The sequence below is a fragment of the Melanaphis sacchari genome, unplaced genomic scaffold (genome assembly GCF_002803265.2).
Source record: "Melanaphis sacchari strain LSU unplaced genomic scaffold, SCAv2.0 Contig112_pilon_pilon, whole genome shotgun sequence".
In the NCBI taxonomy this organism is placed as follows: domain Eukaryota; kingdom Metazoa; phylum Arthropoda; class Insecta; order Hemiptera; family Aphididae; genus Melanaphis; species Melanaphis sacchari.
In genome coordinates this window covers 760,386-788,068 of record NW_020270434.1, presented here as the reverse complement: position 1 = coordinate 788,068, position 27,683 = coordinate 760,386, and the positions used below count along the sequence as shown (strand labels likewise).

Sequence of the window (27,683 nt, the reverse complement as noted above, 5' to 3'; positions counted from 1 at the left end):
TGTAGACTCATGATATTTTTTGGGTAGAATTAATTAATTTTCTTAAAACTTACATACTGCTAATACTTGTGTCAAGTAGAATCTCGCAGATAAATATTTTAAAAGAAATACATTAAGGAAGAGGGTTGTCTTTTTTGAACCCTCCCCCCTTCACCCATAAGATAAATATGCACCATTGATATAGTTTATTCAAATAATTATTTTTAGTTTTAGGTTAAATAATAATTAAATATTGCATAATATGTTACATTGTTTTATTAATTTATAATACTGATATAAATACTGATGAAAAAAATTGGTGGTATAAATATATTTTATTGTAGTCAAATGGTGTGTTTCTATTTTTTACAATTTATATATTTATTTATAATATATAATCGTAAACATATTAATCGTTTTAAATTGGCTAAAAATGATTATTTATTTTGAAAATTAAACTATGATTGTAATTAATTATATAAATATTAGGTGAAAATTATAAAAATGAAATATCTATGGTTATTTCTTACACAAAATAAAAAAAATAAAAATAAAATTTTTCCAAAGGTCAGTGTTCCATTTGAATATTGTTGTCTTTACGTTTTTTTTTTGTTAGATTTTTTCTAACTTTAATATAAGTATTAATATTTTCTAACTTTTGATGTCTCTAAGTACCAACTAGATCTAATTAATTACCAGATATCATCCTTAATGTTTAGAATTGTAGCATCATGTTCTGTGTCAAAATGTAACAAACAGATACAAAATTATTAAAAAAATACTTCATTGAAGTTCATATACTTTCTTTGCGCCATTTTAAAATGTAAAAAAAAATGTATTATAGCATCTCGTACAATATTACACTTAACAATGTTAAAAAAAAAAAAAAAGAATTTAACTTAATCAATTATCATTATTGCTTATTTACGTGAATAATAAATAAAATGTACTTACAAAGTTATGAGATAATAACCATGTTGATTTCGTTATAATATATAATTATTAAATATTACACTATCATTACACATATGGTAATATGTAAATTGTAAAGTGTAGACAATAGTAGTCAAGTTAATATAATATTATTTTAATTAAAAATAATTATCCATCAACTTTCATAACCACATAAGGAATTATTATAAATTATTTAATGTTATGTGATAGACTATAGCGTCTATAGTCATCTTCAACATCAAGACGATTAATAAACAAAAGTTTAACAATTTATAATTATTGTGCACATATAGGCACAGAAACATTTAGACATAATCGCAATAAACAATAGCAGGCATACTATCAACTTTTTTCAGTTAAAACTACCTAATGTAATAATGTTTTGTAATTTTTTTTTTTTTTTATCACTATTTCTCAAACTTATATTTGACGCTGTTTCTTTGCCTTGATTTACTATATCTAAGTTATAATTAAAAATTAGCGATGAGATTTAATAATTTTATACATCGCCTCAAATTATTATCCTTTAAATGTCTAAAACTATATAGATTGTTTTATCCTAATTTATATTATAAAAATGAAGTTTCCAATGTCGCATTTTTTGCTGAATATTTGTATATCAAACTTATGCCATTTATGATAGTACATGAATTACGAATTATAAATATAAAAGTTATGTATATTATGATGTTAAATTGTTAACAAGTTTAGTTTAGATAATATAATTTTACCTTTAACATCTAGTGTAGATAATATGTATGTATATGTGTAGTCATATTAAAACGTTTTTGTTACAGATTTAATTGTAAAAATCGCAGAGATGTTTTGTCCGTTCAGTTCCAGTGCTCCACCAAGAGCAAACGTAACACAGACTGAACAACAACAACCTTTGAATCTGAAGCATCTTAGCGAAGCTGTCAGAACTCTTACTTCGCCACCAGTGAGTATAATATTGACGATTGTATAATAATATACTTTTGTACAATAAATGTACAATGGGTATATTGAGTATAGTAACTATTATTGTGTATACGCATGCGAATGAGGGTAAAAAAAATCGGGTTTGTACACAACTATGACTGTTGCACATTAAACAAAGTACGTTCATTGTACACAATATTATTACTTATTCGTGTTCTCTATTTCTCGTCATATTATTATTAAACCATCGTACTTTTTCATCTTTATTGTGATGAGAAAAAAAATAATAATAAATAAATAAGAAGTTTATTGGAGTGCATTATAATAATTACTGTATCATTGAAGTTTAAAATTTTAATTATAAACTTTGTTACTGACAGAAATAAATAATACTGGTTTTAAAATCTTGAGCCAATAGATGTTTTTTTGATAGTAAAATGCAATACGTCATGTAGGCTATAGGTGATAAGACACTATTCATTATATTATCCTCGATACCCAATTTAACGTTTTAAAAATACTGAAATTCAATATAGCTACCACATATTTCATACTTTGTAAAAATAAAAAAATAATTGAGTAAATTGATAAGATTTAAAATAAAATAGAAGTAAAACTATTATTATTTTTTCTTAATTATACGTGAAATATATACCTATTACTAACCATTCTATAGTGGAGAAAGGAAGCAAAGAAAAAGAAGAATATATTTAATTAAAATATTTAAAATAATTGTTTCTTAAATTTTACAAAAATATTATAATCCTTTATGGTCTTTATGTATTTTATATCGTTTGACATAGTTTACAAGTTTAATTATCTGAACATATTTACTACGGTTTATTTATTTATGCATTTACACCTGTGAAATTAAAATTAAAAGATGATCTCAAAATATCAAGTTTTTTAGAAGAGTAATTTTGTTATACTGTAATAATATATTCCATTGTAATGAATGTTTTTTAATGATTGTAAAATTTTAAAAATTAACAAAGTGTCCTACATTAAGTGTTGAAATTTTTATTTATTTAAGCAAAATTTAGTATAAACAATTGCTATTGATGTCGATAAGAAAATGTTGGTTTCAAATTAAACATACGTATTCTGGGAAATAAAATTCGGATAAAAAAAAAATGTGATCTAGTGTTAAAACCAAAATAATATGATACCATTATTTATAGAAATTTTTATTTTATTGATAAATGTACTGTTATATTGCACGGTTTTTGTTATGAATACGATAGGTATAGTACTTTTTACCAATAACTCGTTTATTTTATCGTGTAAATAGACATGATATTGGTTTTAATGTTTTTAATACTGTAGTAAAATTCGAAAGGTTTAACTTACTATTTAGATATTTAGAGATCAATATTATTGACAGATTTGTAAATTATGTTGGTTTAGAATCTTTTTTTATCTAGATATTTTTTTAAATAATACGTCTAAATAGATTTTTGCGAGCTTGAAATATCGACAATTAATAACTCTACGTATGTTTAAACAAAAGTGAAATTTAAAAATATCACAATAATTTAAAAAAATTTGAGTTTTGAGACCATGAATTTAGTTAAACTTGTACAGATGCTTGAATTTCAGTTAAAACATGCAGATCAACTCTACAAGGTTTGGTTGTATGCATACGGGGTTACACATATTGTTATACATTTTGGTATACTTATCCCGGAAGCAAAATTCATTAACGGTTTTAAATTGAATGCGTGGTGGTTACCTTTATGTAGTATTGTTTACACAATGTCACTAAAATTGTTCTCTGCACACCCGAAAATAAGACAACAACGGCACCGTATAATATTATGCCACACTATTCTTTAGGTAAGGGTAATGCATTGTCAGGTTTGTGCGATGTATGTTGTACACTTAGGTATATGCGTTCACTGTGGGTTAATCGACACGCTGAATACACTGTTTACAATTAATTCACCATCCCTAACCATGTCATAAAATATGATATTCGGTATCCGACTACATGGCGATGTTCGTATACGTATGACGTGTCAATTTTCAAAACTCGTGGTGCCGCGTACTATTTACTCGTATATACGAAATATGTGTACTGCGTGTTATAGATAATAAAAGCATTTACAAAATGTACAATGACGTACAAGTTGAATGAGAGGGATAGAGGTTAGTACTGCATTTAATATATATATAAAGTTTTAACACTGCACGTCGACGGGTAGTGGAAATGGTAAGTATATAATATGATATAATAGGTACCGAGTAACATTGTTATCATGGTGAATACCGTACAATAAACATGTTGGGTATACGCAGAGTTGTTTCCGTGACTGTAATATATATTATATACCGTCGAAAAAAAATAGTATTCAAAATAATTTACTACGTATTTATACGGAAATATATATAATAATATAATAATATAAGACTATGCATATCTAATAATATTATACGCCAATCGATGAGTTATACTCAAACCGACATCTCTGCGATTTTATGGCAAATACGTCTATGTATAAAAACTTATTATGGTGTATAGTATACACATACTGATAATTTTATAACTATTACAGGCTATACAGTCTATAACAATTAAATATTTTTGGATTTTTTTACTTGATATAGATTCACATCACAAAATAATTTTGTGAAAATTACATTTTCATTATTTCTATCATTATAAATGTTTGAATTAATGATTTTTTGGTTAAATATCCAACACAAATAAAATATAATATAGATAATATTGTTTATTGTGTTTAATTGGATATAAATGTATGGATTGTAATTCATAATCAATTATAGATATGGTTAAAATATTATTTTTATCAAAAAATAAATTGCAGTATTATGTAGGTATCTACTTATTATGATATCAGATTGATGAAAGTTTTGTTAGTTCATAAAATATTTATTTTTTTTTTTGTTACATTACATTTACCCATATATTATTCGCCGAGGAATATTAAATGTATAACATAAAATAAGCACGTGATCTCTAGAAGCTTTTATCGCGAATGTGGCAATTTCCTCCACATGTTTTTATACCTTATTGATAAATCGCGTAGAACATTAATTTGGCTAGATATATTAGGGGTTAAGGATTCGGTGGTCTTATCTGAAATGTCTGTTATTGTTGTGCTAACAAAGGGCATGTGCGTAATCAATATATAGAATAAAGGAATAGTAGTGGGGAAAAAAGGTTGTCCTTTACGTGCTGGTGCTAGTAGAAAGAATATAGTGTAGTTAAAAAAGCATAACGAAAAAAAAGGCGTGGTTAGAGTTTTAAAGTAAAACGTGTTTACCTAACGTTAAATATAATTCTAATGTTTCTTTCTATATAAGCTTACCTTTTTTTAATTAGATTGGTGAATTTTATATAAACTATTATGAATTTAGTAATCTATGGTAATAACTAAAAGTACTTAGAAAGAGTATAATTTATTTTAGCAACTTTTCTCTTTAGTTTATTAAGTATGGTCCTAATAATGTACGTAAGTATAGTGATAGATTGAAATGTAATTTTATTTGTGGGGCGTTATAAATTATTTTTTTAGAGTTTTGTTTGTATAAACTATAAAAAATTGTAAATCATGTATTGAAATAAGTATAATTTATTGATAATTACTAGAAAATAAAACAAAACATTATCATATCGTCATTGTATTAATATTCTTAATGGAAGAATAAAAATATTTGTAATATTATTATATTCACATTATTATTCATTTTTAAATATCAAAAACATTTATTCATATTTTGCATGAAAACACTTATTTATAATTTAAAATTGAAGTCAAATATTATAGATCAAAGAGGATCACATTAACGATATCACTCTGGAAATAAATAATAAACTTACTAAGCTATAAAATAATTAATTATACAACTGCTTGCTGAAACCATATAACATTATATATTTATTATAATTGCATAAATTTGAATTTCCAACGATAAATAATTCAATATTTACAATATTTTGATGAATATAAAGCTTAATATATATACATATATATATATACTCGTATATATATATATATATAATTTATATATATATTTTCTTAACTTTAAATATATTTTAATAAATATTATTTAGTTTCTATAAGTTTGTATTCTTCTAATGTATAACTTCATATCTTGATCTTAATCAATATCTATCGATTTTTATTGGATGTGATGTATTATATTTCTACAGTGATGTGGGAAAAAAATAGTATGTGCCTTGTTATTATTTTATATTATGCATATACGCATAATAAGAAATGAATCTATAATTTTAATATTATTGTTGTTTATTAGCAATAACACTAAAGACAGTGTTCTTTTAGGCGTTTGGATGTAGTTAATTTAAAGTGACTAGTGAGATAATACTTATCACAAGCCATTTAGATTAAGTCTAGAATTTTAATTACTTATTTCCACATATAAATTATATAAAATACCATAATTACAAGCAAAGCTTTTTAATGTAATAACGTCAACATTAATAGATAAACCTTACAACGGATAAATAATTGACTATAAACGCATTTTAAGCCTATATGTATACATAATATATACATACATAGTTATTATTTCTTTTAAACTTGTAAATGAAATATTTATGAGAAAATAGTTCAGTTTTGCAAGTTTTTAGTTAACCATATAGTAATGTATTTCCTAATCGGCTCAACAAAAACGTTCGTTTCGTAACTTTTTTCTTGTATCATATATCTATATTAAACAAAAAAGTTTATTAAGAGAAATAACTATCTTTCAGTAATATGTCGAAAATAAGTTAACGTTGTTTATGCAAACACATATTATATTTTGTACTTTGTCTTAAGCATCACTTGGATCATAATAATAATATTATCTACTTATTACTAAGTAATAATATACTATACTATACTATTATATCCTTATTACTTATTTTTTCTACTTTTGTTAAATAATACATATAAATAAATATAGTATTATATAATATGCATTTATTGGGTTATAGTTTAATTTTTTTTGTTCTCTTTTAAATAATTCGACCATACTTTTGAGCTAAGATCGAGCATTAGTTGTTAAATTAGAAATATTATCGTCGAATATTTGAAGCGAAACAACTGGGTTTGCACGTATTAAACATTAAGCTACAAAACTTAGCATACAGGATTTCACTTTTATCTGTAAACTGTAGTACGATTCATCTTAAAAGTATTATTATTTAAAAGTCCTCGCAAGTTTGTTCAATATTTTTCGTAAACTTCAAACTGTTATTTATAATAGTTAGCGAAATCTCATAACAATTTTGATTTAGATTTTTGCAAAACGTCTTTAGAAATTTATAGCCAAAATATATTTAAGCGATGTTTTTTCTATCTTACATATTTCTAAACTTATTCGTATAAATACTAGTTCGTTCTAACAAACTTCTTTAAGACTTCTTATCCGTCGTCTAGATTGATAAATATTTATCAATCTGTTCAAAATAATAATATAATATAATAGGTACAATTCTGTTTTTAAGATTTATTTTTTAGATAATATGTGTGTACTGAATCTTATGTTGTATATTTGTCATTTGTCACATTATTTAGTACTAAAAGGCTTACGACTCAAACATATATATTTTTGTCTTAATGCTTTTGGTTAGTTTAACACGAACAACTTAACGAATACACTCTCTCAAAACGCATACGGCCGCTTGAGGATTTTTTGTATTTCCTGAGAAAGGTATGTTGTCGTCAGCAGTACACATATTGTATGTTGCTTTTGCTGAGAAGTGAGAACACTAAACCATAATAAATATTGCAGTAAAGGTATACAAACATACGTGCATCTTTCAGCAAAAGTTTATAACTATAAACTACGTGCAGGGTCTATCCCTGAACAACGTATTATACGCGACAGTAGTCATCGTAGTGGCGATGATGACAAAAAAAGGGTTGTTAGTGGGTTGTTTTAGTACGGTTGGTATCTAAGAATATTTAATGCCGATCGTTTTTTGTATACGCATTTAAGAGAGCGCTATATATTGAATAGTTTTATAATCTATGGGATCGTAATTATAATTCACTTTTAGTGTTGGGAGTCAAATAACCGACGGATAAAATCTGATTGTGGTGTATAATAATATTTAACCCGTCGGCGTACACTAACCAGGCGTCGAACGACCAAAAAATAATTGCTAAAATCTGAATAGACAGATGGGCTGCGATAAAATAGATGATTCGCATGACACATAAATTATTTTATACCCAAAAACGAGGATAATATTATGGGCACTTGTTCTATATATTTATATGCGCGACATAATAATATATTAGGTGTAATATCTCTTGGGGAAGACTAAGTACGAGGTTCGGTTATATTATCCTTGTCGAGTGCCACGACGTGATGTGTGTAGGGATATAAGACGCATGTGGAGATATATTTACGTATTAAGCCGTGAATTAAACAAGGAGAAGTGTTATCTTCTTCATCTTAACCTCAGTCTTATATTTTCTTTTACACCATTACTACTTTCGCTATTCATAATACTGTTACTATCACTACGACTATTACTATTACCATACTATTACTACTATGTACTCCTTCTACAAATATTACTAATATTTCGGATCCGTCTTGTGTTCCAGCTACAGCCACCGAATGTTTTATTACGGTTGCTTTAAGTATAGCGTTAGATGCCATGTATTTAGACGCCGCTTTTTGAAGGATATCTAGCAATATAATGCTGTCACAGTATGTCATATTATTATTATTATTATTATCATCATCGTCGTCGTCTTCGTCGTCCTAAGCAGCACTTTGAGATTTGTTTAGTGCTTTTACTGCGGTAATAACGACCATTAGTCAGTTCGCGGGGCTATTCGAAATCCACAGTGAAATACAAGAGGTTGCAGCGTAAAGTATATTAGTAACTTCGACTCTGGGTCTGATTATCGCGGTTCTATAATACTCTAGTGGTCTTACTATAATTCTATGACAAGAAGGGTTTTGTTCTACGTGTACTATATGTGCATATTGGAAGCGCCTTACTAATTACGCGTATTTGTAATAAGAATTGTACTAATTATTGAAAGTTTTTACAAATATTAGGTAATACAATTAATTTTACAAACTAATGATATCTTGGCTCAACAGAAAATTCTGAAACTAAACTACATATTCATCAGGAAGATAACAGTTTGTAATAAGTAATAGAAGTGATGTCCGTAATACACAGCTCATACGATGTGTATGAGGTTGTAATTTATATTTTATAAATTATTGCTCTGACTGGTCATAATATTACTTGGTTGATATTCCAAAAACAAACTCCTAGACCACATGTGAATAAAAATAATATACTGATCTATTTGAAAATAAAAGATGAAATAAAATATTACCAACCGATAAAATTTTCTATTGAGATCGGTGTCACAAAAAATTTAGCTTTCAACTTTTAAAGTTTTTGATTTATTTTTAAATCTTTTACACTACAATGTCTAGACACATTTATGAATATATTTGTGTAAGTAAATGTTCTAAAACTGCTGTTTCGAGTAGTATTTCTGTTATTGGGTTTTGTTCTTTTATTCTAATTCAATGATTGTATTCTTATTTTATTTTTATGACAATTATTAAATACTTTTGTTGTACGCCATTTTCTTCATAATATTCATAAGTTTTAGTATTATTTTGTTGTTTTGAATTATAATAATTGTTTGTATTTATAATTCACATACAATTTTTAAGTATTTATATATAAAGTGAATATATATTTTATTACCGGAACATACTCCTAGTGTGTATACAAAAAACATAAATATATATTTTTTTAAATTAATTTAATCCTTCAATAAAAACAATTTTTATTTATTTCTTGATTTTTTTTTTTTAAGATTTACTTATATTTAATGTATTATGTTCAATAATTTTTGTTTTTTATTTTATTAAATTCTATAAATATATAACATCGAAAAAAATAAAAGAAATAATCTAATATTTCTTATTAAGTTATGAATAAATTTGTTAATATTATATTTTTATTTTAAGTTTAAAATTTGACTGTTTCGATATTAGTATCTATTATTTTAAAATATTTATCCATTATATTCATATAAATGATAATAAGAATATAGAAAATTTTAATATACATCAGTGCATCATCATATAATTTATAGTTAATTATCTTAAATTATAATTTGCAATGCATCGTTTGAAAAATAATTTAAATTTAATTTGTTTAGTTGAAATTTAGCACCGCATTTTATGAACATCACAATTTTATGCCTAACCATTATAAATATATAAGAAAAAAAATTCTAGTCGATTCAGTCATAGTTATTGCTTATTATTTTAATTGAATTGATAGTTATTATTATTTATTGCATTGTTCTTAAGAAATAATATTGAATTGTAGATATTTATTTTATATGATATATCATCGTAATAATTTAGGAAACATTTACGCCACGATAATTAATGTTATGATGCAATACAATAGTATTGTGCTGCAAACTTGAATTTTTATAACTTATTATATTATTGTTGATTTTGTTAATCGTAAATTTTGTGTATCTAATATATCATATATAACGTGTATATTACGGGAGGTTTAGGTTAAACAATTATATACCTACAGGATATAGTTGCTGTGTTAAATACAATAATAGTTTACTGTATAATAATGAATAAGTCATTTTTTTATTTATAAATATTAAAATTAAAAAAAAAAAAACTTATCCAAAAATCAAATATTTTACCTTAAATGGATTTATTGCATATAATTAGTAATAAAAAAAAGTTCATATGATTAAAACATAAAATGTATTTCGATATGTTTATTACTAAAACCCAAGTAAATAAATTTAAATTATTATTCAATACAATATTATTATATTAATTGCATCATACTCAAATCAAAAACCAGTATTTAAAATATGGTTAAAAACATTATTATTTTAAGAATTTAAACAATTTTATTATTATTTACAAACTATAAACTTTAAAAGTTGAAATTTACACACAACATGACAATTGTAAACACATTAAAGAAAAGTTTAAGATTTTAATTTATTTCAAGAAGTTATGATTTGTTACTAAAAATCTTGTCATGTTTTATAAGTAGTTGTATTTACATATTGTATAATATAATGAAGTGCGTTAAATTAAAAATTATATTTCATGAAGTGACTATTTCAAAGAGATAAATATTGATAAATTATATTTTTGAGATTTTTTATTACCACATATTGGCATTTTATAGTTATTTATTTAGGTGTTATATTGTATAAAGTATTTAAAAAGTAAAAAAAAATTCCAGAATTTAAAAATAAAAATAAGTATTCATAAAAATAATTAAAATATTAATACTATAAAATGATTTTAAAATGTCTATAAAGCTATGAAATCAACTTATAATAAATAACTGACTTTTAATTTTTTTTTTTTTTTTGAAGTGTTATTCATCACGAGTTATATAGATTTGACTCTTATATTACAATAATTGTGTTGTATTTTATGTATTTTTAAACCTCTACTATTATTCGTAAAATTCTACGTTTTATTTATGCGTATTGTTTGAAAACATTCGTTATTTCTTTTTGGGTTTTATTGTACCTCGGAGAATTCTCATATATCCTCAGAGTACTATTCATCCACCAGATATTTTGCATTCCACGGTTGGTTCGTATTTGGTTTTATTGATCTATATTTCTTATTTTTGGAAAATTAACGGTGTACTTCAAAATACCATTCAATCTCCTCAAAATATCTTTAACAACGTTGTCATCATTAATTACTATATTTTATATAATTTAAATACATAATTATTTCAAATATATATATATTATATACATATATTTATTTTTATTAAAATATAAAAGAAGACATTTTTAATTGTACTTTTATATATCATAAAATATAGGATGTGAATTTATAATGATACTTGCCAATACAAAAACACTTAACAAAAAAATAAATTAATAAATAGTTTCTCTTAAATAAATCTAGGTATACATTATTCATTGATTTGCGTTGTTTTCTTAAATTGATATTAGATAGTCTTTTTAAAACAATTAATATAAAGATTTACCTAACTAATTAATAAAAATGTACAATTTATTAACGAATAATATTAAATTTATAATTGACTCACACACACAAAAGATTTATTTTTTTTGAATTTCCGTGAAAGAATTCACTTAGACAAATATATTCATATCAATAATTGTATTTTATTAAAATTGGTTTCATGAATAAATCTCGTGGTAATTTTATTTTTTCTTCTATAAAATTATATATTTATGAACATAATACTTTAACTTTAGTTGATAAATATGAAAAATGACCAACTTGAATAAAAAATTTTGAGAAAATAGTAAATTATTTAATTTGTAAATACATTTATTTTGATCACCCAAAGTATATGAATACTTAAGATAGAAAATAATATTTTTTCATTCAAAAAATTAAGACGGTATTCTGTATAAATTATAAATATTTATAATAGACTTAGATGTTTAATTTTAATTATTTGTTTAATAAATTTATAATTTACAACTATCACCTCATACAACGAAAATCAAAATAACCTCTATTAGCATAATGAAGTTAAATAGTATTTTTTTTTTTTTAAATTAATTACTAAAGATAATATATAAAAATAAAATAAAATAAATACCACATCAACAGATGTTTTATGAAATCAGCAGTTGTATTATTTGCAACTACAGAAATATAAATATAGGTGTAGAAATATTAAATTATATGTAAAATAACCCAAAAAGTTTCATTATAATATTGTAGGTTTTAAGTGTATCCTAGTTATTCAATTGGTCAATATAATGAATATGTTAAATTTTAATTCAATAATTAATCACTATTTACAAAAAACGAGATTGAGTGTCACAAGGTGCCAGTCTAATTCTAAGGATATTTAAAATTTTATTGTATAACACTTAGTTAAAAGGATATTAAGATTTAATATTTTCCAATAATATAGCATATTATAATATATTTTGTTAAAATAATATATTAGTATCACTTCTAATTTATAAGTTAGTATGGACGTACAACATAATGGTTTAAATAATTTTACGGCTTAAAGTTTGTTTAAAATGTTTATAAGCGATATAAATTATTATAAAATTATGATGTATAGTATAAAAATTAAAGTGTTAAATATATAATACAATTTTCAGATGAAATATTTTCGGCTAATTTAAATTAACATACCGTATTAGTAATAGTAAAATAAATAAATTGTATAGTACTACATTATATTATATATATATACTTGATAATATAGGGTGGCAGACTGTTTACTCTCAGGATAATTTTTTGTACGTTTAATTTGATTTATTATTGAACTCGAATACACATACATTACTATGACTTACTCAATGTAGAGGTACACTTAACATACACTATAAAACAGAGTGGTTACCTACTTCCCCCTTTTTAAATTGCATTTTACGTATAAAATAATAATAAACGTAATGGTAAAATGTTCCGAATTCCTATAACATTACCCTTTTTTTGAATAACAAAAAAATAACTAAAATCGTTTGAAAATTGTTATTTTTTGTTTAAATATCCAATTTCATCAAATGTTGGATTTAAAATGACTAAAAATTGTACGTATGCATTTTTTATGTTTATATGTTTTCAGTGAAAAACTTATGAAAAAAAGTTTCTTTTATTTATTTTTAGATTTTAAATTGAAAAATTCCTAAATAAAGCTTATAAAGCTTTAAATAGCTTAAAATTAATTTAAATATTTATTTATTTGTATTTTTTTTTTTTATATATATAGAACATGATGTTTTAAGTTACAATAGAATGTTACTGCGATAAATACATTTAAATTAACTTAATACAATGACTACTGTTTTTGGAGAATTATTTCATGTTTAAATATCCTATACATCCTATACAATTCGTCAACGTTTTCAGTTTTTTTTTTTTTTTATTTTAGTAAAAAATGTATTAAAGTTTTAAGCTTAGGCTAGTAAAATTTTAAATTATCTTGATTTTTTAAAAATACCGTTATGTCTCTAACTTTAGATATTTATAAAAATGTAAAAAATATGTACATTTGACAATTTTTATTTTAATTTAAAAATTCTATTTACACTTACACTGAATTATATATTACATTTTAAAATATTTTTATTTACAAACAAAAATGTTAAATACATAAATTAAAAAAAATTTACGTTTAGTTAAAAAATTAAAATATCTAAAGTCTATAATTAGATGAAAATATTACAAACATATTTTGAAAACTTAATTATGTTTTATCAATATTTGGTAAACATTCCAAGTTTTTATGTTGTCCATATTCATTTTTTGTAATATTCCCGATTTTTACTTTTTTGTACTTCTATTCATCCGTTATTTAGAATTATTAAAAATAAAATATTTACCTCATTTATCAGAATCTAAAATGTACAAATATTGAAATATAAAGTTAAATTTTTGAGTTTGCAAATATTGTGAACTACAATCAAATTACTGGTAAAAATATTTAATCATTTAATTTAATCATAAATAAATTCATCTGCAAAAAAAAAAATTTTTATCATTATTTTTGTCATAGTAGTATTTTTAATATAATTATTATGATACATAGAAAATAATGTATAAATTTTACGATCACATTGGTCACATACAATTGCTTAAATTCTGAAAACACATGTTGTATTTGAAAATAATAGATAATTATTTATTAGTTTATATCGATTAATAAAATTAAATAATTTTGTTTTCTTAATAAACCCCACTGATATAATTTAATCCCAGTCTAGAGGAGTCAATACACGTTAATTTTGTTTAGAAATATACAATAATAAAAACAATTTAGATATGTGCACGTATAATCTGTTTGTCTTTTATGTCCTGTAGCTAATTTATCATTGAGTTTCCGTGCTCAGAAAATACGAATAGACATTTTTTCCATAAGATTAACTTATAGTTCTTTTAAAACCAATATCCTACTCTATGGCAAATCAAATTAATCAGTAAATCTAGTACCCACTCGATTGATTTTTGATTTTTCATAGTACATCTAAGAAGCGTAATTTATTAGTTGATTAAAACTGTGCGTGCGTTTCAGTACAGAAGAAGCATGGTAAATTGTATTTCTTCAATTTTAAACTTGTAGAATTAAATGGATGACAAAATACATTATAGAAGAAACATGTGTTTAAATCGATTACGATGACAGTATAACATTTAAAATTATGCACAAAAATGATGATTGTGTTATTTTGCAAATTTTATCTGTTTCCTACATTTCCCTTGTCTGCTCATCATTAACGTGTCACGTGTATCGATTTTTGAGATAGCTTGTTGCAACCGATCACAACTAGAAAACACGCGGTATGCAAACTAATTGGTATTCAGCAACATACCAGTAATTATCCAACAAATTCGATTACCTTCCTAGAACTTAAATCCTAAACATTTATTGATGAATAGAATCGATTCAAACTAGTTTTTATTTAAATATAGTTGAACATGAAATTATTAATATTATCAGCATACTTATTTAATAGTGGTTCCATTACGAACAAATTAATCAGCTAGATACATCTTTTAAACCCGTAATGTGTGACATTGTATCTTTGCCATTTTTTTTTAATACAGTTAAAGTTTTATCCTTAACTTTTTATATGGTAAGCTGCTTATTATATTTTAAATATAGGTTTTAAAAACTGTGTCTAACGTTAAAAATAAATTTTATTGTTTTATGTGCGCGTTCAAGAAAAAAATATCAAAAAAAATTTCTAAAATTTACATTGAAAAAAAAATGGGTAGTCTAAAGTAAAGGAAAATGTTTTTAACTGTTTCATTTCATAGCAATTTAACAGGTATCATTAACAATTATAAAAAGAGTTACATTTTATATCATATTATAGTTAATAGGCGTTTAAATAACAAAAAATGCTGGGGTTGAAAAAATATAAGAGGATTAGGTAATATGGTTTAACGTAAAAAGTAGATTTTCACATTAAAATATGGTTATCTCCTTTATTTCTATGTTTCACTGTTCTATTGTTAAAGCATTTTCACATATGGTTCTTTACGAACATAAGATACATAAGCTTTTATTAATATATGTTGATAACTATTTATCTCATAAATATAACAATAATGTATTAATTTAATAATATATTAATATTATTAATACATAATATAAAAAATACAAAAATAGTTACTATAAACGTAAAGTTAAATTAAAAATTACTTAAGTACCTGTGCAATTTTCATAAAACATATATTTTTCGTTTCTTATAAAACTTTGAATTCATAAAATATGGATAAAAATAATAAATTTAAGAAAAAAATTTGAATTTTGTAATTTTATCGTTATAAAAGTATAACTAACAAAATAAATATCGTATGTTTCATCCTTGATACTTGAATATTACGTTCAGATAAAGAGATAGATGATATTAATAAATAAGCTATTTATACATTTATTTGTTGTCAAATAAAATTTTAAATATGTTGATAATTAACTTCATATTAATTTATTAATAGTTTTACATGTAAACTGATAATAATGAAACATTTATATCAATAGTAGGTATAACAAGTTATAGAATTAATAAATACTCTTTTTATAATATAATATTTTTTCCTTTATTATTATGTTTTAATTAAAAGACATTTTTTTAGTAAGCACTTTAGTTTTTTAAATACTATATTTTCAGTGTTATTGGTTTTTTTTTTTTTTTGTCAAAAATATATGTGGGATAATTAAATATTATATGTGCTATTGATATTCACATCCTCGATACAAAGTTTTTGAACTCAAGTGATAATGCATTTTTATCATCCTAATATTGCCAATAAATATAATATTCAATAAAATATTTATAGTTTTATTGAACTAGTTTACTATGAGTACCTATAATAATTTTAATAATAAAAAAATATTTTCCATAGTCTTATACACATTTATTATTTTTATTTTAATCGAATCACTATAAGTATTATTTGTAATTATAGAAAAATTTAAAAATAATTATTTTATTGGATAAATGATTGAAAAAATTACTATCTACAAGAAAATAAAATATATTTATTTTACATTATAAATAAATAACAATCACTAACTGACATACCTTTTAATAAATAGTTATAATAATGTTATAAATTATTAAAGTTCTATTCATAGCACTGTTATTTTAATGATTTTAACATTTTAGTTATAATATTATACTGGTAGTTTTAGAAATTATTACTGAACTCCATCTATAAAAATATAAAGATTATTGATATTACACTAAATTAAAATTACTATAGTCATATTCGTTTATTAAATACAATTTAGAACCATCATTAATTTTAAGTAAAACAGAAGCTTAAACACCTGAAACACATATAAATTATGTTATTATATTCTATTCAAATGAAAACATTAATTAAAATCATCATAACTATTTCTTACATCAATAAAATATTATTGACGAGACTAAAAAAAAAAAAATACAATGTAGATTTTACATTAATTCTCAATCATGCACACGTTACTTCTTTGTATCATATTGTTGAAATATACTAGTTATATCATATTTCATACTTATTATAATCATTGAGTTACAACCAAATATCACATCGAGTTCTGTGTATATTCTGTAGAACTAATGTTGACGTATATAATTTGACAATGTAAGTATGTGTCACAATCATTTCTCGATGCTGTATATAGAACTTTCTAATATTTGGAAGAGGGTTATATTACAAATATTTATATGTTTTATAAATGAATCTTCTTGTTTGTATGCAGTTAAAAAAAGCTAGGAGGTTTTAACTTAAAATTAACCAAATCTTTCCCCTACAGCGTAAGCGACTCTGATTCTTGTGATCATGTTTCCAATAAAAACAATGTTTTATTAGAACGAAAAAAAACTAATTATTATATGACAATTAGATTTATAAAAAAAAAAAATATTTGTTTTGAAAATTAATAATATCTACTGTGGAATGAAAATAACAATAATGATAATTACCTATGGAAAATAAAGAAAGATTGGCGTTTATAAAAGATATCTGTTTGTATTTATTTTTATTTTTATTATTTCGTCATAGCATATAAATATCATATTATTAAAATTTTTGAATCAAAATACTATAAATTATAATTTATATAAATTGTATATAAATTCATCATACCTATTGTATTATAAAGTGTAATTGATTGATTTGTTAAGCAATAAGCACATCACAAATAAACTGTTCTTCTTTTTTAGATCATTGAGTGGTTACAGTACTTTTAAACTGAACTGAAAAACATTTATACTATCATGATATGTTTTCATTATTACTAATGAAAATTCTCGTCCTTTTTTTAATGATTATAACACCACACCCGTGAAGTTGATTATTTTCTATTTTAGTAAGGTTCATATAGAATTTTAGAAATATGGAAAAATGAAAGCATAAACAAAATAATATGCTAATGTATGGTGATTTTCGAACAGTTGCGTGTTCTCTAAGTATATGATTTGTAATAATAGTAATAATAAAAAAAAAATATGTAAAATACCATTAACTAATATATTTATTCAACATCAACAACACATAACTTTACTTGGAATTCATTAAAATTTTAATTGAATAAATTGTTATATTTTGTCCAGTGACATTTATTGTAAAAATTATGAACAACTTTTATTAATTAAAAAAAATTAACTTCAAACATCCATTTTAATATATTTGTGACAATCATATTATATAAGAAGTTGTTCAATAACAAGAAATACTTTTAAATGTGTATAGTTTCGAACGTTTAAAAAAAAATATAACTAAATTGTTTAATATTAAATTGAAACTAAAGCCGAGTACACTAGTTATATTGATTTATTTAATAATTATATTAATTTTATAATAATTGAATATATTATAAATACACCAGCTCTAGTGTATACTAGGTTATAATAATTAACATAAAAATAGAACTTAAAATTTAGTCAAAAATAATAAATAATAATAATATAAGATATATAATAAAATATTTATATCTAAAGGTGAACGTTAAAATTGCATAGCCAGTCTATTGCGTCTTTATCAACATTGTGTAGTCCATTTATAGATCCTTTAAATAATTGGCCTTTACCTGTGATATATGATAGTCTGGATTTTCTCTCAGTCACAGTGTAGTGAATTTTTCTTCATTTATAAAGATGGTAGTTACGTTTATCCTGTTTTGTACATTTTATTATAATATAAGCTTCATATTCTAAATCCACAACCATAAATTATCTTCTTCTTTATAATATAATCTAAAAATTACTAGTTCAGATAAAAAAAAAAAAATAAATAAATAAATAATTATTTGCCTTAATTTAACCTTACAATTTTAACTTAAAATAGAGGAGCTTGTTTTAAAAATAAGTTTGTATCATCTAAAATTATTGAGTTAAGAGCCATAAAAAAATAAAATAATTTTGAAGGTTGTTTTAAGTATAACATAAAAAGTTCCAAAAATAAAAATTTGTTTAGTTGAATTATTAAAGGAATAAATGGGGATGAGCATATTAGGTAAATAGTGGATCATCTTGTATAATATATGAACTATAAGCAAACCCATCATACCAAAATGGTCTGGATGTTGGCTATCTTTTCTTTATCATTACCAAATAATACAGTACTATACAAAGCAATGCTTATACTTGGAATATATTTACACATAATAGCACAATTTTGTGCATAAATGTTGGATGACGACTTCCGTGGTTTGTGGTTACCTGTATATTATATTAATATAATGGTAGACACTAGAGATATAGTAATAATAATATCAAAATAGTGTGTCCATGCTGTAATTATTTACTCAGAAACTACACCCGTGGTCCGCATTATCCTATATTTTTTAATATAACGATGTTTTTAGTTATTTCCTTACGATCTATGGTATTTTGTTATTTTGATGGCGGTTAATAAAGGTTAAAATGAAAATATTTGGAAGAGAGCAATACAGTCGATGACGCATATAGCTTAAATTCACTATGGTCTTTTTCCACTCCAGAGAAAAGTAAAATATTTGGGTTTTTTTGTATAGTTCATTATGCTTTCAACCTCTACTAGAAATGATGAAAACCATCATTTACCATACACGATACCATACTTACACTTGAATAGCATTTCAAATACTTTTTTTAAATGTTTATTTCTTTTTAAAATAATAATTTAGCTTTTATTTTTATTCAGAGCTTCATAAATTTTTATAAAAAAATAATAATGTACTATTCTTAACACCTATATGTTACACTTATTTAGGATCTAAAAACGTGTGAAACATAAATTTAATAATATTTAAAATATAAAAATTGCACTTGAATTAAGTTTTTTTAATAGAGATTATTAGGTATTATAATTATAATTATTGACTATTATTAATATATTAATAACATAATATTCTAAACAGTATGATAATTTTACTAACATAACAATTATTGATAGTGGGGTATTCAGAATTTTTTTTTTTTTCGTGGGGGGAGAGGCCTATCTACAATTCTACCAAAAAGAAAAAAAACGCCCCCTGATTATTGATTAACATATTTATACAGTCTGAAATTCCGGTACCTGCGTACGTTAAAATTGTATTGTTTAATCTGATAAATATAATTACTGTGTACATAATTCAAAATGCTTAAACAAAGGATGATTAAAATATATTTTGATTATCTAATGAGTTTTATAAAAATATTTAAAATACCTATTTTTTTTTTTTCAGAAGGGTGTTCGAATACTTGTTCTATAGTAAATACTTTTAGAAAGCATTTAGGAATGCAAAATACCAAATTATTATAATATTATGCATAAATACTTGGGATACATCTATAAATTATACATATCAATGTGACCGCGTTATAGGTAATTTGTATATAAATATATATATACCTACCAAATTGTTATTATATTATAGGCATTTAATTTGTGTGTGTGTATGTGTACCTACATAGTCCGTAAACGAAGCGTAGACCGGCAAAACAATCTTTGCTCTCTTCAAGAAGGGTTAGAAACTTGTAAAGAGGGTTATTAGATAACCGTAGAGAATATTATACGAGTACGCGTGTTACGATAAACGGATGCACGATTTATTGATAGTTATAATAATACCGTAGCTCGACAACGCACACGGTCATCGCGGTCAAATCTTATCCGACTGGCGGACGACGTACTGTGACTTGTGAGCGCATTATGATAATATTAAAAGGTCGGCAGCGGTATCGTAATAATATAACGGGTTGGCTACGGTCCGGCAACGCCATTTCAGAGATATTGCCCAGCCACAAGTTTTGTACGCGTCCGGTGATGGCGACTCGGACGCGCGAGCGTTGTCGTTATTGTTATTAATATTATTATTATTATTATTATTATTATTACCGTAGAGATATGGTCCTACATTACCCACGTATGATCTAGTATCACGCGCGTGTTTTGGACGTAAAATTACACAGTGTGTGTATGCACACAAACTGACGTCGCTTCCGCTGCTGCTGCTGCTCTCTCATTACATAATATTACACCACCGTGTCCACAGCTTGGCCTTTATTATATAGGTAATTACAATTATTATGACCCGCACAGTGGAGGCTATTATTATATATACACCGCGCGGAACGTAGTGGCACGCCGCGGGTGTGTCTGATGGTCAGCGCAAAATGGTTATAGCGAGCGTATACGGTCATATTATTATTATAATACGACGTAGTAGTAAGTAATTACACGCGTACCTGTGATATAATATTATAATAATATTTTAATATTTTAATTTTATACGTATGAACGGCGTGCGAGTGGTGGTGTCCGGTACGATATTATACGTGCGACGCGCTGCAGCCAGTGTGCGTTTGTGTGCATTCGTGTTTAAGGGGGTGGGGGAGGGAGAAATCGGGTAAAACTGTGCAAATGACGCGTATTCGGCGTGGGCACGTGACTTCCGCGGTAAATCCGAAGCAAAAACACCAAGCGGGGGAGGGGGAGAGATTCGTTCAAAAGTAAAAATACAGACGGTGGCAGGCCGCCCGCCCGCCAACTGCACTGCGCACTGTTCCAACGACGATACACTGTAAGATATTATAATAATATGATAATAATAATATGACAGTGTTGGCTAAAATTTTCGGCACGACCACCCACGATCGTAGACCTTTTTTAAATTGCCGCCGAATGACCCATAAAATAAAAAAATATATTTCTAATTGTGCTGTTCTATGCGCACTGCAATAATATTGTGTCCCGCGACCCCGCGTTATGATATAATATAATATACGTTATAATATAATTATTTTATTTAATCTTTTAACCTTATTATCCTGATTTTCTAGCGACCTTTCATAAAACGTCGACCTATAAGCTGAGAGCCATCGATGTCCTTTATGCGTGTATTTCATTATTATCGTGTAATAAACTAATACGGGAGATTCCTGGTAAAGTAACGAAAAGAAGATAATAGGAATTTAAATTATTCTGAAATTTTATATAATCGTATTATTAAAAGTGTTTACTACAGTCTTGTACGTGTATGCAAACAAATTATTGCGGATCGCGTGACCATAAATACAATAATTAATAATAGTGATAAATGTTTTGATTAAGTATATTTTTATTTACGCTGGGATAATCAAAGTGTACGATTTCGATTTATGCGATCAATTTGAATTTTTCAAAAGTTATAAATAATATTACCGTCGTAAAGTTTGAGTTTATATTAGATTTCGATTAATTTCCTTCCAATTGTAATGCCCAAAATAAGTATAATGATTTTCGTCTCGTGGAATTGGAACACAATCAAGAAGATCGATCACAAAGCGACATTTCAAATTTTATACGCCAAGTCTTATATATTATAACTATAGTGAAATGAACGTTTTATAAAAATTAAATTAACACCAATTTGTGTTGATCGGCTAGTGTCACCCTCAAACCTCACACTTTCTCGTAAATGTATACGCACACATCACAGTCACACAAAAGAATATTTTACATTACGCAAAGTATGAACCGATTTGAATAATGTTTTTGGATTTCCGAAAATAAACGTTGATTTTTTTATTACTATTTTTAATCAGGTACCTATGTAATACAATGGAATGGTCAGTTTACATCCGAGATGAATTTAAATCATAAAATCTCTATGATTTATTGTATTGTGGCCCCCATTTGCATTCTATGTACTTGTCCACCAGATTCGTAGAACTATCCCATGTTGCCTGTCACCCCTGAATATATAATACGTTCCTAGTCGGTATACCTTTGATATGCCGATGGGTATTTTTATTTATTTATTTTTCACAAGGTAAGGGTTTCCAACAACCGTCCGAGTGCGATCAACCGGCATGGCAATTTCATTCGAAAATCGTTTAATCCCGACACCGATGACGACCGCACTACCGTTTGCATCTCTATCAGGAGTATATACATTAGTCCGATTCGTCCGACATCGATGAAATATTGGTATATATAGTGTATTATATGTATAGGTCAAAAATGCGCGTGTAAACATTGTTTTTTTTCGCCTCCCTATTAACGGGTTTCTGTTTTTTTTTTTTTTTTGTCTGTTATTTGTTTTAAAAATCTGAGTAAATTTTGTTGTGTCGTGTGACCAGTTCAAACAAAATAAAATCGATTTATTTTATACAATTCTGATGTATGTAATTTATGCAGTCCTGAAATAGGTATATTTGTTTTGCTTTTAACGCCTACGTCAAATCGTTATGTGTGTTAATTTTTTGTTCATATGTATGTGTACAATTTTCCGATTATTCACCAATAACACTAAACACATGTCGCTTATCCAATCATCCCCCAAATCTTTGCTTAGCGATTAAACCGCTTATCCGAGTACACAAACGAAACGAACGAGTTTTGTATTATACACTCTGTTAAACAAACAATTATTATTCGATTTAAAAAATTAACAGATAACCGTTTTATACATATTAATATATTATGCATACAATTATATTTTCTAATAGACATTAGTTACATTTTTATATTTACCCATCAACCATTAGGTAAAAACATATTTAGATTTAGGATTTTGATGACTTGAAATTTTTCTTTAAATGCCTTACACTTTATAGCTCTAATCAAAAACTAAGTTTGTTTCGTTATATAATTAATTGGAATATGTAATTTTTACTTTGCATTTTTTGATTATTTTGTGTTGAATATATCTTATTTCATTTTTAAGATCATTTTTACAAATATTTCGTTTATTTTATGTATTTAAATTTTTTTTTGTTTATTTTAGCTCTTTTTAACATGTCTTATATGAGTAATCCCATTTATTTATTCCAGTCCATTAATACTGAAAATGTAATATAATTAATTGTTAACTCAAACTTGAATATATTTGTTTAATTTAATTCTTAAAACAAAATTTTACCTATTTTATGTATTATAAAAAATAAATAAACAATAATTATTTCAAAATTATTAATTTTTTTTTTTTGCTAGAAGTACATTTATCGTCATTTTTCAAGTTCATTTTTAGAGTTTTTGGGTCATTAAAATCCTAATTCTACTCATATTATATGTTACAGTGAAAGCAATACAGGTAAAACTTAGATGTAATACTGGATTTTGTCAGTAAACTTCAGAATTCACCAATTGATCTTCGTAAATTATTGAATAACATACAAAATAATTCGGTCAACATATGAATTCAATTATTGTATAGCTTAGGATTTTATACCGGTATTTGGTAAATTGGGCTCCAGATGACCTTTTTTAAGTTAATTGGATCCCAGGAAAAAAAAATAGATATGTGAATCCTAGGAAAAAAAATCACTTATTTTTTAGTATCTAACAATCTTTATTAGAGGTAAACTCAATAATAGGTATATTTCATAATAATTATAGAATAAAATGTATAAATTATTAATTAAAAATCAAAATCAAATCAACTAATCAAGATTAGCTTAACGTACTTTCCAGTATAATAATATAATATGATATAAATTAATAATTATGACTGTACATAATATAACAATCTAAAATAGATTTGATAGGTATCCAATTATTTATTTACTATTTTTTTTTTCACGGAATTTAATTTACCATTTTCAAAGTGCACACAAATTATCATGTACCCAATTTATCTAATCCATTTTATATAAACAAGAAATAGTAAATCTTAGGATAAACTACCTATAAATTATGACTACTATAGTAAAAAAAAAAGTAATATTAAATTAAATAGGATAAAGTTAAAATTAATAATTGATTATGTTGTTCTAAGTTTTTTATATTATTATCCATGAGTACTTATAAGCATATTTTAAATATATATAATATAGCTTAAATAAATACAATGATACACAATTATCACAGATTTTCTTAAATTTTGTATAAATATAATATGAGAGTATTGAACTTAATTTTTAATATTGTACTTTTTATTTTTGTTTGTATTAACAATTTTTATTTCTTGACTACAGTGACTGTTCGTCAACGGCTATTTTCTAGCATTTGATCCGATACAAATATAATAGTAATAATAATAATAATATATTAATAATATGAATGAGTGTCTACAGCTGTCCCATAGAAATAAGTTCGATCTCATTATTATATTACCAATAATAAATAGTAATTACAAAAATAGTTTCACAATACACACTATTAAAAATTACAATAAACAAGTAAGTACATAATTACTTATTAGTTATTACATTATTACAAGTTACAATACTTATAAGATAAGTATAAGTTATTTTTTTTAGTATTAAGGAAAAAATAATTTAATAAAAAATGTAAAAAATCAAGAACCTGTCAATAAAAATGCAGAAAAACAGTAGTTTCTGTTTTATTCCACCAAAAAACAAATAACAAAAAATAAATAAACCTAAAATAATTTAGGTTATAATATTTTTAATAATTTAATGTTGTTAAATGTATATTATATTATAAAAATACAACATTTAATATGCCTTAAAATTTAATTAATTATTTTATTTTCCTATTATCATTAATAGTTTATTTTTATGAATCTTATCGTATTTTGTATATATATATTTTACTTAATTCACAAAATAAGTTTAAATTAAATACATAGAACAGTATTCATTTCACATATAGTTTGTTTTTAATCGTTTATAAAAGCTCAAATAGCAACAATATTATTCAGAGTTAAAATTATTTATTGTTTATATTAAAATTTGCAAAGATAAATTGGTAAAGGCTAACCTGATAAATTTTACTGAAAACAGAATATTGTAGTTGATTTTTTGCTTCATCAGGTCATTATAATATATTAATATAGATAATAAAAAAAATGTTTCAAAACAATTAGACGAGTTGATTCAAAGTTTTCTGCTAATTCAATACGTTATATCAAGTGTCAACAGGATGAGAATGGCCATATAAAGGACAAACTATTTGTATTATCGATAAGAAAGACTCGTTGACTCAACGGTAATGGTAATTAATGACGACAGCCGTTGTTGTAAATACATTGGTGGACGCGATTTTAACAAAATCATAAGTAATATATATATAAGGTGCCATGTGCCATTTTTATAGCACGGAAATGTCAAGGGGGTAAGCGCATTTAACGATCGGATGACTGTTGTAAAACGATACATTCCGTAAACCTAAGCCGACCTATAAACAATGGACCGGTAGATGGTAGTACATATTGACAAATTGATATTCATTCACCTAAGACCTTCTATTGGAGACGGGACGTGTATTGATATCGTATTATATATGTACACGTGTGTGATACCGCCCTTTCAGTCGGCTACATTTACTACCTATCATTTGCTACGAATTTTGCGCTAGAAAGAAATCTTATACAAACAATAGCTGTCGAGTGTTGTCTATTTTTTCGCCCTTTTAAACTATTACACACAATAACATAGAATCTTATCGTGTAAATATTCTATGTCATACCTACACTTGTTAAGTATTTAAATGTAAGTACGTATGTTAACTTTACTTATTTGGTGGTTTAATATATTGTCTACTATTAATTAAAAAAAGGAGTAGATAGGTTAATGCTCTACTTTACAGTCATATCTCATCATTAAGTAATAATAGTCGCTTTTCTTTACGTGTTACATTTGAAATCTACGATAAAATATCTATCAGCCTATGTATTTATTTAGTATAATTTATGATATATTTATAATGCTATAGTAGTAATTTATTTCAATATTAGAATACGATAGTTTGAATTGATTTTGATTTGAAATATTGTATTTAATGCTTAATCATTATAATTGCATAAATTTATATTATATTCATATTGTTGTTATTAATTTTTGAGTCGATAACGACTTACTATAGGTATAGATTTATGGTATAAATAAGCAATACCATACAACTAACCAAAATGTTTAAAAAAATATCATTAAAATTAAAATTTAATAATTTATGTTATGTACAAATTTCAAACCACGGAAATAAGTATTTTTAAACTATAAAAAAAATAACTAAAATTGTTTTCCTTTATTTAAATTAATAATTTATTCTAAATTTGAACTTAAAATATTTAAAAAAAAAACGTATCAAAATGTTTGGGGCTTTTATATTTTACGATTATCATGGTATTGCAATTATATTATTCATTAGTTATTAGGTTACCTATAACCTAGGCGCTATAATCGAGATTTTGTTTGGTTACGTAATAATATTGTGTATCGGTTACTAAAAATAGTCTGGGTGCCAAATCCCTAAATTATAACATTAATTTAATTCTTGTTACTGTTTGGTTGCTATAGAAACTGCAAAAGTAAGAAAAAATATTTCCGTATTTTTAAAAATGTACTGTTTACTTGTAAGGAATGCTAATATAAATATTTGGTGAAAATATCAAACATCTATATTTGTTCGTTTTTGAATTACAATAAAATAATATAAAT

General features: G+C 24.6%; 1 protein-coding gene across 2 annotated transcripts in view; it reads left to right on the top strand.

Moving 5' to 3' along the window:
- LOC112603869 (head-specific guanylate cyclase) overlaps positions 1 to 27,683 on the top strand; it is a 238,542-nt gene that overhangs the window by 10,454 nt on the left and 200,405 nt on the right. The window contains exon 2 of one of the 2 annotated variants that reach the window (XM_025352665.1): positions 1,731 to 1,873. In XM_025352665.1, coding sequence (XP_025208450.1) covers positions 1,754 to 1,873 — 120 coding nt within the window. In that variant the 5' untranslated portion in view covers positions 1,731 to 1,753. Of the gene's footprint in view, positions 1 to 1,730; positions 1,874 to 27,683 lie in introns of those variants that run through there. The other variant, XM_025352666.1, reaches the window with a different exon arrangement.